The sequence below is a fragment of the Lupinus angustifolius genome, chromosome LG01 (assembly GCF_001865875.1).
Source record: "Lupinus angustifolius cultivar Tanjil chromosome LG01, LupAngTanjil_v1.0, whole genome shotgun sequence".
NCBI lineage: Eukaryota > Viridiplantae > Streptophyta > Magnoliopsida > Fabales > Fabaceae > Lupinus > Lupinus angustifolius.
Genome location: NC_032009.1, coordinates 34,252,672 through 34,269,107, shown reverse-complemented (window position 1 = coordinate 34,269,107; position 16,436 = coordinate 34,252,672). Strand labels below are relative to the sequence as shown.

Here is a 16,436-nt window from a genome sequence, read left to right as displayed (position 1 = left end):
GAACAAGAGAAAACGTTAAAAAAGACAATATGTAAAAGAACTTATTCTTTTTTCCTATATGTAAATCAACTTGATTATTAAAAACTAACTTGAGTATCAAAGTACAAAATTGTCATATTGGGTTGAGAAACATCCTCACTATTGTATATACATGCTAAATATCCATTTGTTAAAAGTACAAGTTTGCATGGGTTAGCTTGGGCAATAGTTAAATCATTTTAAAGGCTTTCATTAACTATACATGAAGAAAGAGAAGAGCTTTGATCCAAGCATTATAAAAAGGAAAAACACCGTTGCTAGATCTGGATATTCATAATAAAAGATCATCATAAAGAAAGCATATAAATTCATGTGATGGTACTATAATATAAAAATAATAAATAGATCTCAAGAAATCATTATTATATTCGAGTGCACATCTATTATCTCTTAGTGTCACTCAATGTACCACGACGTTGTGATTGGTCAAAAAATTACTTAAAAATTAAATTTTAACTTAAATATATTTTTAAATCAATCACATGATACATAAAGTGACACTAAGTGTGAGACGTACAACCATAATATTGACTATAGAATCAATCCATCACCGACTCCCCATATAAAAACAAAGTGGATGAGCCTAATATCATAATCTAGTGAAACCCAAACCTTCAATTTCCAATACCCTCCATAACATTTTTTTGTTCAGTGATGTGACCTACCAACACAACACACTGCATGAACTGAACATACCACCCACAAAATTTTATTGCTCTACTATTTGAAATTGTTTACAACCATAGTATTCTGCTAAGTAGAAGTTGAAACTTCTATCATGTCCTATTCTTTCTTATCTTACTTTTTAGGCTAAAGAATTATGTATGAAGTGGGCATCACCATTACTTAAATCCTCCCTATGCTCTCTCTATTTCTGTCTCCTTCAAAAGTGCAAAAATTTCCCTTGTAATCCTATTCCTCACAAAAAAAAATCAAAAAACAAATCTTATTTCTTTTTCTTTATATATACTAGGCATAACACTGTATCATATGGCAAAAGAACAGCATAAGCATGACACTGCAACTACTGCAACCAACTCTCTTCACCCTGAACCCCAATCCCAGGTTATTTTTCATATTCATATAATGATACAAATATAGGGAATGTGAGTTTAGCAAGGGAGTGACATTATATAGGCCTATAAAACATGCAAGGTTATATATAACTAAATGTTTAAAAGTAGGTATTAATAAGAGAATAAACTTCGTGTAGATGAGTGACAACACTAAATAAGGTAGAATTAAAAATGAATGTATTAACGACAAAGTTGGAATAGCTCTCATGATAAAGAATATAGTAGAATTGTAGTAGAATTGCAGCTTATGTGGTTCAGACATATGGGGTCACTGTTAAAGTTTCCTAAAGTGATTAGATCAAAAATAGATTAAGTCATTTTCAAAGGGAAGAAAAAAACTAAAAATGATTATAGACGAGATGATTAAGAAAAAATTATAAATCAATTTCCTAACAAATATTATAACATATGACTTCATTCGATCCAAGTAATGAAACAATCACATTTACTAGTTGTGATCTAATTATAATATGACGAGAAAGACACACAAAAATGATACTAATATTTATGAAAAAAAAAGAAGGAATTATAAGTGGTTAGATGGTAGGGTGTAGGAAGTTGTGGGTTGGAGTCTCACCCACAACAAAATATAACATTGGATCAGATTTAACATTTTTAGATTATTATACAATAATTTACATGAAGGTGGATACATTGCAGAACAAAGTCCGAGAGAAAGACAAGGAATTGGAACACGAAATAGACGACACTGATTCTGAGATTGAGCTTCAATTTCCTCTCACAGTTACTTCCCGGGTCTTTAACCAACTCCTATTCTTTTTTTCTTCTTTTTCAATTCAATAATCTCATTAGGTCATTCTGAAATTGAAACTGAATGGATCAAAATCAATCAATAAAATGTTCAAAGTTTGAAACTTTATGGAAATGCAGGATTTTTATATGTTGGAAGAATTCACTGCAGGGCCTGCGTTTAGCTTCACGCAATGGCTCCAATTGGTTCGTAAACGCACCACCAAGTACCGTTCTTCTGGCTTCCCTCACCGCACTTCCACCACCACCGCCGCCGCCACCGCAGCCATGTCTTCTAGTTCTAGGTTATTTATTATAAGCCATTTGTTGGATGCTATAGTTTTGAAATTTGGGGAGGATTTGCTTACACTACACTTTTACACCATTTTTTTGTACCTGCTGAATGATGTATGAATTCGTAGTTTATCATGTGTATTGGATATTTAATGAATTGTTAGTTAATGGTTAACCTGGTACTTATCCAATAAATGTGGTTAATTACGAGTTTATGCATAGCTCGTCACGTGTAGAAAAATGATGTTTAAAAAGTCTTAAGGTTAGTTTGTGAGTTGGTTTTCGAATGGTAATGGAGGGAAGGAAAAGCCTTGGGAGCTATGAAATGCACTCCTAAGATGACTCTTAAGCCTTTTTCTTTCCATTCCTCCCCTCCAGAACTCAACTCGCAAACGAATGCTTAGATGATAACTTCTGTATATATAAAATGGGATATTTGTTATGGTCTTGTGGAGTTAATGAGCGTCTAGAAAGGGGGCCTTGTGTGTGTGGCTAATGCTCATAATTTATGTTCAGCATCGGAGAATCAATTGAGGATGCAAAGTGGGATCTGTATCCTGAGCAAACAGAAATTAGTTTATGGGAGAGGCTTGGGAATGCTGCAATGTTGGACATTGAATCAAGCTCTTTTTCTTGGGACAGCCTCACTTCGCTGCACCACATTGAACACACCAGTAGCAATGAACTATCCGAGGATGATATGAACAAAGCTCTTGAGGTTGGTTCGCCGTTGTCTAACTGTGCAAGAACTAATATGATACCCGGTGTTTAGTCTGTGTAGACATGATTCATATTTTAGATGCAACTCCTATGTTGTATATTGCCAAAATAGGTTAAACGCATAGGCCAATGTACACACTGCATATAGATCTCCTTTCTTGATTTTATTTCAACTTAAGCTGAAGAGTATGATACAGGGAGAGCATCTGATATTGACTATGTTGATAATTGTTAGTTTTAAAAGTTGAAGAATAATATTTCTGCTGGTTTAGCTTCAGGCTAATTTATTTTCATCCAAAGGCTAGTATTTGGTATCAGTTGCTATCTTCTTAACTCATTCGTCCACGACTCCACGGCAGTAATAGCATTACCGATGCATATCAGTTCACTTTTTGTATGGACATTAATCATGTATTTTAGTTTTTGTTCTACCAAATTAGATAGGAAGGTATGCATAAAATGTTTGTGATCTTAATTTGTGTCTCATTTTCTCCATAGTTGTGTGCACATAGGTAACTGTAAATTCTGGAGGGGTTGTTTTCTTTGCCTTTTTCAATCGCTATGATACTTTTCCAAAAGAAGCAGCAGCTGTTATAAAGATCTCACCTTCAAGAATGGCAACACTGTCTGAACGCCTTGGCTTTGAATTTTCCAAGTGTTTGGGAGTCCAAACTCCACAGGTTGTTACTTTAGATTTTATCTAACACAACTTCCACACTTCTAGCTTAGGCTATTAGATTATACATCTACATATTCATTCTCTTCTATTATTTGGAGGGTGCAGGCTAGAGTCATTCACAATACCAGTTCAGAGTGGCACCAAATAAAGGAAGCTACAGAAAAAGCTAGAGAGGTAGCATGTTCTGAGGGAGATGAAGTAGGTGAAATGACATGTTTTGAACTTTTGGAAGCACTTGAGCTTAGCCGATGTCTCTTCTTTATGAGGTATGATCCAAATCTTATTTTAATATGATCTGGTTTATAACATGGCAGCGCTGAATATATTTTTGCTTACGTTGCCACTTACAATCATTTTGGCTTCAGTGAAGCAGACATTGTTAATATGCTGTTTGCTCATATTTTGTTAGTTGCATTTCAGTAGGCTCTATAAGAGTTTGACTGAGCATTGACATGCCTTAATTAAATATTTGAAATAGATGATTTTCTTTCTCATGTATGAAATTCTCATTACCTTGTGTGACAAATCAAGTGTCTTTTTTGGTACTTTTGCCTTTCTTGGTACTTTTGTCTTTCTCATATGCATGTACAATGTATTTCTCATATATGTAGTTCTCATTACCATAGGATCTTAAATAATCATGTTTCTATGAATATGTAAATGACTGGCACTGTACATTTTAGTGTTACTTATACTAGAGAAAAGGGGTTATGTACAGCCTGTAGTACAAATGAGTAGTATGAAGTTGTAGCTATATATATTATTTAAACACTATTACCTATAGCTGCAACTAAACAGTATATTTTGTTGAAAAAGCCTATGGCTGTTCTTCTACAAAATAAATTCTGATTGCTTATTCTAAAGGTTCATCATCCTTTTGCAGTTATGTGCATGGTTCACCTTTGCTTGAAAGCTCTAGAGCATTTCAGTCACGGGAATCCGCGCTTTTCCAAAAGAAGCAGCAGCTGTTATAAAGATCTCACCTTCAAGAATGGCAACACTGTCTGAACGCCTTGGCTTTGAATTTTCCAAGTGTTTGGGAGTCCAAACTCCACAGGTTGTTACTTTAGATTTTATCTAACACAACTTCCACACTTCTAGCTTAGGCTATTAGATTATACATCTACATATTCATTCTCTTCTATTATTTGGAGGGTGCAGGCTAGAGTCATTCACAATACCAGTTCAGAGTGGCACCAAATAAAGGAAGCTACAGAAAAAGCTAGAGAGGTAGCATGTTCTGAGGGAGATGAAGTAGGTGAAATGACATGTTTTGAACTTTTGGAAGCACTTGAGCTTAGCCGATGTCTCTTCTTTATGAGGTATGATCCAAATCTTATTTTAATATGATCTGGTTTATAACATGGCAGCGCTGAATATATTTTTGCTTACGTTGCCACTTACAATCATTTTGGCTTCAGTGAAGCAGACATTGTTAATATGCTGTTTGCTCATATTTTGTTAGTTGCATTTCAGTAGGCTCTATAAGAGTTTGACTGAGCATTGACATGCCTTAATTAAATATTTGAAATAGATGATTTTCTTTCTCATGTATGAAATTCTCATTACCTTGTGTGACAAATCAAGTGTCTTTTTTGGTACTTTTGCCTTTCTTGGTACTTTTGTCTTTCTCATATGCATGTACAATGTATTTCTCATATATGTAGTTCTCATTACCATAGGATCTTAAATAATCATGTTTCTATGAATATGTAAATGACTGGCACTGTACATTTTAGTGTTACTTATACTAGAGAAAAGGGGTTATGTACAGCCTGTAGTACAAATGAGTAGTATGAAGTTGTAGCTATATATATTATTTAAACACTATTACCTATAGCTGCAACTAAACAGTATATTTTGTTGAAAAAGCCTATGGCTGTTCTTCTACAAAATAAATTCTGATTGCTTATTCTAAAGGTTCATCATCCTTTTGCAGTTATGTGCATGGTTCACCTTTGCTTGAAAGCTCTAGAGCATTTCAGTCACGGGAATCCGCGGAAAGAACATCAGCAGCTCTTGGCAGGGTACTAATGTTGGACCTTGTCATCAGGAATGAAGATAGGCTCCCATGTCATGAACTTAGATGGCGTGGGAATTCTTCAAATTTGTTGTTGACCGAAAAGATGATATCTGCAAATACAGATACACTACCAACAGTTATTGATTCTGCAATTAACCGATATAGACCAAAGGTGATTAGGGCACTTCAGAAAGAAAGAAGGTCAACTTCTGCAGATAGCAGATTGGATTCTCATAAAGGACCTGTCTTGATATCACAAACCTCTGAACTTTCAGAGATCACAGAATCACCATCCACTTACATGATGAGCCTTAAAGATCAATCATCAAGAGAACCACTGTCTCCTGACTTCAGCATTGTAGCCATTGATTCTGGTGTTCCTCGCCGACCTCCTGCTGGAAAACGTGCAAATGATCAGGTTAATTATCCTAAATTGGTTGAATTGCTTCTCAATAGTTCTGAGTTTGGCTCAAACATGTTATATGATATAACTGGAGGGAAATTAGGATGTCCTCAACCAGAAGACATGAATGCAACTGATATACATGCTAGTGACATGACATCAGTTGTTCATGCACTACGCACTGGTTTCCGTGGTGCTCTTATGGATCTGCAGGGATTTCAAATATTCCTTGTCACACTTCACCAAAGACTTGATACCTTGTTCCGATCGTTTATGAACATTGTAAGCAAAATATCTTCAGGGGAATCTGACAAAGAGGATCCAGTGGTTCCTGACTCACCTTCACTGGCTGCTAATGGTAGTTGTTCCTCTACGCCAAGTAAGGAAAGGTTTTCTAATGAAAACCATCAAGATTTTACTGATTCAGAATCACAAAAGTCTACTTCAAGGCGATCATCTTCAAGCAATAGAGATTGTTTTGACTCTGCTTCAACTGTGTCAAAGGAATGTTGGCATGGGAAGTTCAATAAAGGAAGTGTGGGGGAGCAACTTCGTAGTCTCCGCTTGACAGCTAAGCTCCGTGACTTCAATAAGTTTTCCAAGGTTTGTTTCATAGGTAACAAAACCTTGTTTACTAGTCACATGGTTTTGGTGCTGCTGCTGATAGGGTAATCTGAATTCTTGTGTATATTGGAGCACTTTTTCCTTTTGACTCTGGATAGATCTTAAATAAAAAGTCGAGCACTTGCTTTATCATGCAAACCAGTATGACTGTATCGCATATTTACACCTGATTAATGTGGGCTATGCTTATGATTCTGCAAGGACATGCTCTTGTTGCTTTGATAAGTGAGAGCAGGGATTGTGCTAAATTAGTTTTACGCTTTCAGGCTCAAGCTTTTTTGTTTTGTAAATGCACATGATTGTTGCTGCCTTTATTCCTGCTCTTGATGATGTCTTATTGTCTAAGTGATGTGATTACATTATGCAGCATATAGACCAAATGCTGTCACCAAAGCAATTGAAGATATTGATTTTCAAATTAATTATTTGCCAGCAGTTCCATTTGGTTTTGTTCTGCATGTGCAATAGTGAAAATGTTTTATGCTGTGAATCTGTGATGCATATCATGGTGATTGGAAAATAAGAATATAATAGCAATGTGATTAGCTGTTTCTTTGCCATATAAAACATTTTTACCAAATATTTTCCCAACTTTTCTGCTTTTTACACTTTACCACAATTTCCAGGTTGATGCTGAATCTAATAAAGAATTGGAACAGTGGAATGAAATGCTTAAAAGCGATGCCATCAAGCTATGTCAGGAGAACAATTTCAATCCAGGATTCTTCGAGGGTAGTGACAATAACAGTGTTGTTGATGCCTATGAACTTAAGGTCGTTATAATTAGTTCTTATAGTATGAAGGACTGAAAAATATTAGACTCCCTTCATTTATGATGGATTTCCATTTATGTGTGCTTTAACCCTTTTAACTTTCAGGTCAGACTTGAGCATATCCTTGAGAGAATTGCATTCATATCTGAGGCTGCAAGTACAGAGAAACCATCTGCTGTTACAAGTAGTATGTTTATTGGTGGAACACTGGCTGCAAGATCAGTATACACGCTGCAATACTTCGGAATCACACATATGTTGTGTTTATGTACCAATGAAATTGGACAGTCGGATTCTCAGTTCCCTGATCTATTTGAGTACAAGAATTTCTCTGTAAGTCATACATTATATTCTCTTGTCTATTTTTTATCCTCAATTATTTATTTTAATAGATTTGGTTTCTTTGAGAATCAGCTATGCTCCTGTTTCACGTCTGTATATTTTCCTCATTAATTATCCTTGCATTATCATGCAGGATTAATTAAATTAATTTTTTTCAATGGAGCTTTAGGATTTGTTCATTTCTCACTATAATAACTTATCGGTGTTCTTATGACACTATGGTCGACTACCGGTCATCCTAAAAGTTTGTGTTATTGGGTACATAGACTTGACAACTCACTCTGAGTACTAACATAATGGCCGCATAGCAATCCCCTTATTGTGATTTTCTAACCAATATGATATGCTGTACTCCTGTCCGTATGTGTTTTTCAAATGTTATTTTCTGTAAAACAAAAAAAAAATCTGTTAGCATTAGGTTTGTTGCATGAAAATGTCTCACACATTGGTTTTGCTTACTCCAATTTCAGCAGGTGTGTGACAATGAAGATTTTAACATCAGTAGCATATTTGAAGAAGCGTGTGATTTTATAGATCATGTTGAACAAACGGGTCAAAGGGTTTTAGTTCACTGCTTTGAGGGTAGAAGCAGAAGTGCTACCGTGGTTCTTGCTTACTTGATGATCAGGAAGTGAGTAAAAATGAAATTTCTTAAAATCTTTAAATAATAGAAAATGATCCTCACTATTCATTATTGAAATTGCAACTGAATAATTGAATCTTAGTAGCTAATGTACTAACATATAGATCTTCTGGCTAATATACTAACATATAGATCTTTTGGATATTATAATTTGACGTATAGCAACCATTAGTTTATGTTCTTTGATTTTTACAATCGTTACTGCTAGTGACACCTACGGCAGTTTTATCTGAAAGCTTTGTGGTGTAGGAAGTTCACTTTATTAGAAGCATGGAATGCTCTGAAACGAGTTCACCGTCGAGCACAGCCGAACGATGGTTTTGCGAAAACCTTACAAGAACTGGATCAGAAACTGCATGGGAAGGTTTCAATGGAATGGCAACAGAGGAGACCAACGATGAAAGTTTGCCCCATATGTGGGCGGAATGCTGGACTAAGCAGCAGCTCACTTAAGCTACATTTGCAGAAATCGCATAGAAAACTATCATCGGGGAGTGTAGATAGTGCTATGACAATGGAGATACAAAAGTCGTTGTCAAGTTAAGATTAGCCGTGGTGGGAGTGTCAGCCCCACACAAAGGTCATCTCATACAATAATAGATGAATAGATACTGCAAAATGTGATGCTTTACTATACCAAATATCAGCACTCAGAAGGTTAGGAACCTGAGTAGGGTAACACCCAAATTGTGTTGACTTCTATTTCTTTTTTTCCTTTTAGTAAGTGTAAGTAGAATAAGGATTCAGAAGTCATGTCCCAATTTTGTCAGTATATGCGTTGTATTTGTAAGTGTTGTAACATCTGAATTACCATAAATGAAGTCATTTTCAAAGACCAGAAATTATGTTTGTTAGGTGATGACCACTATTCTCTGGCCCAAGCGTATGGAGTTACAGTCATGCGTATATGATTTAATGATTAGAACAGTTTTATGGAGTGATGCTAAAAGAATCACATTGAAATGGGGAGGAATTTTTTTAATTTCAATAAGTAAGCGATATTGATAAGTTATGTATCAATTGAGATTTTCTTTTCTCATTAAGATTAATGAAAAATCCATTTTAGAATCAAATTAAAAAATAATTTCGAAAATTTTATTTCTTGTGACTAAAGGTGCAACTGTCTTTTTCCTAATTGAAATGAGTGACCATGAAGGTTTATTTACGAGTTGATTTTTAAATAAAAGAAATGAAAGGGAGTTGAAATGAGTGACCATTTTACACATATTTCATGACTCTAAAACATATATGTTCCTTCATTATCTTTCAAAAATCAATTCTTAACCCCATCCTAAAAGAATCAGTCATTCTATTCAGTGGGGAAATTAATAAAGGGAGTTGTTTTTATAGCAGAAAGCAGAGGCATGTGTTTGTCATGCAACTATTTATGATTGGATGTATGAACTTAATTAAAAATTAAAGTGTAACAATCATTTAAAGTATTATGAGGCCATAATCAATTAACTAAAACAGGCTACAACTATGTTTTAAATAAATGGAAAGGTACAAACACCATAGCAAAAGGCAAAAAACACATTAGAGAGGAAGAGCCTCTGTAAGTGACTCTGGTGCACCACTGCTACCATTGAGCACAATCACATTACCATCAGAATCAGCATCCACTATAACTGAGTCACCCTCTTTAATCTCTCTAGCAAGCATCTTCTCAGCCATGCTATCCTCCAAAAGCCGCATTATGGCTCTTCTTAGAGGCCTAGCCCCATAACTAGGATTATAACCTTCATCAACCACTCTTTCCCTAAATCTCTCTGTCACTGAAAGCTCAATCTCTTTTGTTTTGAGTCTCTCAAACACCTCCTTCAGCATTATGTCTGCTATCTCCTTCACCTCCAGTTTAGTGAGTTGCCTGAAAACAATCATTTCATCCAATCTATTCAAAAACTCTGGTCTGAAGTATTGCTTTAGCTCCTCGGTCACCAAACTCTTGATTCGGTTATAACTGCTATCCTTCTCATCATAATCAAGATCAAATCCTATTTTACGACCTCCCTTCTCGATAACACTGCTTCCAATGTTTGATGTCATTATGAGAAGTGTGTTCTTGAAGTCCACAGTTCTTCCCTTACTGTCTGTTAGCCTTCCATCTTCCAGGATCTGAAGCATCATGTTGAATACATCAGGATGGGCTTTTTCAATCTCATCAAAAAGTACAACAGTGTAGGGACGACGTCGGACTGCCTCAGTCAGTTGACCACCTTCAGTGTAACCAACATAACCAGGAGGAGAACCAATGAGTTTGGACACTGTGTGCCTTTCCATAAATTCACTCATGTCAAGTCGAATCATGGCTTCTTCAGAGCCAAAGTAGTACGCAGCCAAAGCTTTGGCCAACTCAGACTTTCCCACCCCAGTAGGTCCAGAAAAGATGAAGCTGGCAATTGGACGATTAGGGTTCTTCAATCCAACTCGGGCTCGGCGAATAGCCCGACTAATGGCTTTAACTGCTTCATCCTGACCAATGATACGATTGTGTAAAGTTTCTTCCATCTTGAGGAGGCGGACAGATTCATCTGCTGAGACTTTATCAACAGGAATACCAGTCCAGGAGGCGACAATATGTTGTATGTCAACTTCAGTCACAACTGGGCCTTCATCTCCTGCCTCACTTTCTGCCTTGCTCATCTCCTTCCCTTTCTCTATAAGTGCTGAGATCTGTGCCTTAAGATCCATTTCTCTATCTCGTAGTTCTCCGGCCTATTCAAAAATTCAAGAATAGTCAGCTCACTAATTGTTGGCCAGAACCCAGAAGTACTAATGAATTAGACATATATTTGGTACAACTGAGCAAGGAACAAACCAGAAGCAGAAGTCACTTTACAGTTCTTTTGGGAGGGGGTGCCCTCTGTTCTCTTTGATCATTGAAGGCAAAACATTACTTTTCAATGACAAAAGTAGATTATCTAATTGGACCGAAGTGGTTTGATGTTTTCAAATTGTTTGTTGAAGTTATAAAACTTAACAAGTTAAATAATAAATAAAATAGCATTACCTTTTCAAAGTCTTGGTTGCGAACAGCTTCGTCTTTCTCCTTCACAATCTGCCTGACCTCCTTGTCCAACACTCTCGCCTCTTCAGGTAACTGGAAATATAAATATAGGTCAAAAATAGGTCAATAATATAAGATAGAATAACTGCTAGTTGGAGGAAGGGTAAACAAACAACCTGTGCATGTTGTAGCCGGACTCGGGAACCAGCTTCATCAATCAAATCTATCGCTTTGTCTGGCAAAAATCGATCACTGCATGAGAAAGCATACTTATAAGCTAGCAAATAATTGATATGCTGATGAAGAAAAAACAAGCTATCCAACAGCCATGTCAGAGTTTCAAAATAAGTATCATAAAACAATTAAGAGAGGACTGCCGATGCTAAATACTAGGAGATATACATTAACTGAGTTCAGTCCAGTTTAAACATGCAACAATGATAAATAAATAAACAAAAAGAAAAAACCCTAGTCTTTTCCCAGCATAATTGAAAAGGCAAAATGTTCGGAGTGTGCAAAAAATGAATTACGAAAAACCTTATATATTGGTGTGACAGCTGTGCAGCAGCAACAAGAGCATCATCAGTATAGCGGAGTTTATGGTGAAGCTCATAGCGCTCTCTAAGTCCTTTCAGTATTTGTATGGATTCATCCACAGTTGGTTCTGGCACTTTAACTGGCTGGAATCGTCTCTCCAAAGCTGGATCCTTTTCAATGTGTTTCCTGTATTCATCCAGTGTTGTAGCTCCTATACACTGGATAAATTTGTATGAATACATTTTTTAGAACAGTTAAAATATAACTGATCTAATCAAACCTATAATAATTTACAAGATGCACATCGAGATTTTAGTGTGGCATAATCAGACATCTTCACATTCACAACTGGTTGACAATGATTATTCTGTGTTTTTTGCTATTGACAAAGGTTGAAGTGTTGGAAATGACAGCATTATTTATTATTAAAAATCATTAGAATTCAAAATTGGTAGCTCACCATATCAGACCTATTAAATATCACAATTTTTTAGCTGTTTACAAACATTGAATGAACAACCAGAAGAAATACTTGATGTTCATGTTGTGAAGTGTAGAACAGCTAAGGCAATCATAGCATATGACTACAACATAGAAAAGAGCAATTGCTTTTATCCCTTTTTACAGTTCAAGTGTGACGAGAACAAGCATTTTTTGCCACGCAGGTTGATTACAAGCGCATTTCCAAAAGGTAGTATATCCATTTTGAACATCTCAAATTACCTGCAGTTCACCTCTGGCAAGAGCTGGTTTTAATATGTTTGCAGCATCAATTGCCCCTTCGGCTGCTCCTGCTCCAATTAGAGTGTGCACTTCATCAATAAAAAGTATTATATCATCATTTTGTTTGATTTCCTCCATCAGTTTCTTCAATCTCTCCTCAAATTCTCCACGATATTTAGTTCCGGCTACAAGCAGACCCATATCAAGGGTTATAACCTAAACCATGACGAAACAAGGTACACTGTAAGTATAAGATAGAAGAGGCACTGTGGGGTAACTACTCACTCTAAATAAAGCATATCAAATGAGTAAATTATATAATGTGCTGAAACCAGCATTAGAATTCTTAACCAAGAACGCTTTGTGGCCATAAGTTATACAAGTGAAAAGGTATATTTTACAGAATATGATTGACTACTTGCTTGCCAGTAATTGATAAAATAGCTCAGAAATGGCATATAACCAATAACCATACTGTTATGTGCCAAATATGATTGAGCAAGACAAAGCTTTCACGTCATTCAGAACCCCTCAAAAGTATGTTAAACACCCACAAATATAAGAATTCTAATCAATAATAATCTTAAGCTGATATGGGAAATTAATACCCCACAATTAGATAAGTGAAAATGAGAAAGCATGCTCTGATACTGGTTTAATGGACTGTTAGAAAAAGAATTATTTCTTAGTCATGTAAAATTCCAAAAATAAAAATAGAAGAATGAGGTATTATTTTAGAATCGGTTGACACAGATCCCACAAGTTGAAGTAACGTGATAGAAAGGGCAGCACATTGCACGAGACTCCCACCTAGTGGGCATGGGGAGGGTACAAGTGAAAAGGTTGTTTCCAGGATTTGAACTCGACCTCTAGACCAAAGGGCAAGCAACCTTACTGTTGTACCGAGGCTCACACTCCGGTAACATGTTAATAGAAGAGAAATGGTAATGCAAAATCCTCTGAATTGAACAAACATCAATTTTACATACTGTAGAAAAAAATTATTTTAATAACCTTCTTTCCCTCTATGGTCTCAGGAACATCACCCTTTGCAATCCGCTGGGCCAAACCTTCAGCAATAGCTGTCTTCCCAACACCTGGTTCTCCAATAAGACAAGGATTGTTTTTGGTACGACGGCCTAAAATTTGAGTGACACGTTCAATTTGTGGTTGCCTTCCCACAACAGGATCCAGTTTTCCCTGGAGGGAGGAAAAGAAGAAACACAATTATGCTTTAAACAAAAAGTCTCATCTACCATCAGTCACGAGGAAATTGAGGAACTCCTCATTACCTCCTCCGCTAGCTTGGTCAAATTGGTGCCATACTCTTCCAAAGTTGGCATCTTATTGCTACCACCTCCTGCACCACCAACACTAGCAGGAACACTATCAGCACTCTCACCAACCATGCGAATAACCTGTGCCATCAATAGAGATTAAAAGATTTAACAAACAAGGTAAAGGTATATCCATATGTAATAGAAACATACACATAATAAAATAGGACATAATACTAGCCTGAGTGCGAATATTAGATGGATCAGCACCCAGGTTCTCAAGAACACGTGCTGCTACCCCCTCTCCCTCTCGTAGAAGACCCAGAAGTAAGTGCTCAGATCCAATATAATTGTGACCTGCAAAATTCAAGGAGTAAACTCAGATTGTGCAGCAAGTACAAACAAAATATTACAACTGAATAAAAATTTTATACCCTTCCCCCGTCAAGAGAGAGAGAGAGAGAGAAAATCAATCTAAACAAACTCAGAGATAAAGTCCATAACTCATTTTGAACCTATTTTAAGCAAATAACTGTTTGTCAAGTATTTGTGTTTTGGATACTTCATGCATTAAATAACTTACCCTAAAACTTTTTGTGCTCATGAACATGCAACTTTGTAGAATTCCAATTATGCGTGAAGAAAACTGCCACTTTCGAGTATTATTAGACATCTTCACAATCATAACCAGTTATTAGAACTCATTTGAGTTTTTTGAAGGAAGATGGTATTATCTTTGGTGGCTCACTAATGAAAGGCATTAAAGTTTGAAGCATTTGACAGATAGTCACACAAGAAATATTAAACAAGGAGATCTTTTTAAATGTGTGCCGTCTAGGAAATTTATTTCAAGGTCTTTATTTCTGTAAATCATTATTCGTTGGAATATTTTACCCAATCCCTGCTCTTTTGCAATGTTCTTCGTCTTCTCTAAATCAACAAAACTTACTTGACTCTTCAAGTAAAATACATATATGCAGCAAATAACTTATAGACAGGTGGGTAAAGGGAATTAAGTTCTCAGTAATGCAAATGCTTTTCCATAACTAAGTAATTAGATATGCAAAAGAATAAAGAAATGTTGAAAACCACTTACCAAGTTGGCGAGCTTCCTCCAGTGAGAGTTCCAAAACACGCTTTGCGCGAGGGGTAAACGGAATCTCAACGGCAACAAATCCACTACCCCTTCCAATTATCTTTTCAACTTCCACACGTGCATCCTTAAGGTTAATTCCCAAAGACTTCAACACCTTAGCGGCAATACCAGTGCCTTCACCAATAAGACCAAGTAGAATCTGTTCTGTTCCAACAAAATTGTGACCAAGCCGTCTTGCTTCCTCCTGGGCTAGCATAATTACTTTGATTGCTTTCTCGGTGAAACGCTCAAACATGGCCTTAGGTACACACCTGCTAGCCCTTGCACGCCTCGAAGAAGTTGCAGTTAGCACTCTAGAATGAAAATCTTGCCCAGGTCTCAACATGGTATCCAAAGGATTAGAAGCGCGTAGTCCAGAGAAAGTTGTCAGTCTTATTCCAGGCATTCTTAAGGTAGACATCATTTTGGCTGGTCTTTTACATTTTCCTGATCCGTTACGTTGACTAGTATTTTTCCCAGACCCCAGGCCGGGAATGTTAATGGACTGAGCCAGAACCCTAGACATGATTCCCAATTGCTTGCTGCAATTTTTTACCAGACACTAGTTCACAAGTAACACGGTACATTAATATAAAGGACAGGAAATCCATATGGACACATCCATCAACCACACAAAATTACAGAATGAAACTGCAAGACATATAATCTAAGATGCTAAGAAAAATAAATACTTCAAATATATTCAATAAACAACATTCAAATGGAGCTTCAAATGCTGGACTAACAAATCAACACCACAAGCAAAGGACCAAAATGCAACCAAAAAACAACATACTTAAAGCTTCAGAAATTTAAAGATGACAAACTAATGAAAACTTAAAATAATATTAAAACAATAGACCCACAATTTAAACATAAATAGACAAAGGTTAAGTGCGTTGAAAGAGCTATATTAGCGGTATGCATGTTATGAGAAGATAGAGGCAAGAAGAGAAAAGGTGGGAAGTTAAGTTGGAAAATAAATATGTCAAATTTATACATAAGAGAAGAAAAGCAATTAAGCAAACACCTGGTGCGCCAAACAAAAAAAAAACAATAGAAGAAAAGGGGTAACAGAACCTAGTTCCAAAACCTATTTGAAGCAGCAACAAGTGCAGTACCAAACCCAGGAAAGTTATAAATAAAAAACAAGTGCTACAATTGATAGATAGATATATAATAATGAAGCAAAATAGAAAAAGAGAAAAGAAAAAGAGCATACCAGAAAGAATGAAATCGAGAAAGAGGTGGGAGAAATTGAAGTTGATAATTAAGAAAAGGAGAAGAAAATTGGATTGAAAAGAGAGAGAAGAGAAAGAAAAGGAGGTGGACGGTGTAGTATGAATGGTTGGGCGAGGAGAAAGGGGTTAGGTGGGTGAGGCTAAGAGGCT

At 36.2% G+C, this 16,436-nt stretch overlaps 1 protein-coding gene and 1 pseudogene across 2 annotated transcripts; one reads left to right on the top strand and one right to left on the bottom strand.

Moving 5' to 3' along the window:
* LOC109362057 lies at positions 1,721–9,208 on the top strand (annotated as a pseudogene).
* On the bottom strand, positions 9,799–16,436 carry LOC109362038 (chaperone protein ClpC, chloroplastic-like). Of its 2 annotated transcripts, none has more exons than XM_019607615.1 (10): positions 16,268–16,436; positions 15,007–15,607; positions 14,152–14,267; positions 13,926–14,051; positions 13,648–13,833; positions 12,634–12,849; positions 11,911–12,128; positions 11,550–11,625; positions 11,377–11,466; positions 9,799–11,081 (listed from the first exon to the last, which is right to left on the bottom strand). In XM_019607615.1, exons 2-10 carry the CDS (start codon positions 15,569–15,571, stop codon positions 9,903–9,905), a joined length of 2,772 nt encoding a protein of 923 aa, XP_019463160.1. In that variant the 5' UTR covers positions 15,572–15,607; positions 16,268–16,436; the 3' UTR covers positions 9,799–9,902. The 2 variants fall into 2 exon arrangements, with proteins under 2 accessions (XP_019463160.1, XP_019463166.1); XM_019607621.1 differs by having other exon boundaries at positions 15,007–15,587.

Coding starts and splice junctions, on each gene's coding strand:
- LOC109362038 (XM_019607615.1), bottom strand. CDS start 15,571: ATGTCTAGGGTTCTGGCTCAGTCCATTAACATTCCCGGCCTGGGGTCT. Junction 14,052..14,151: donor CATCTAATATTCGCACTCAG/GCTAGTATTATG, acceptor TTGATGGCACAG/GTTATTCGCATGGTTGGTGA. Junction 11,626..11,910: donor CTGTCACACCAATATATAAG/GTTTTTCGTAAT, acceptor TTTCTCATGCAG/TGATCGATTTTTGCCAGACA.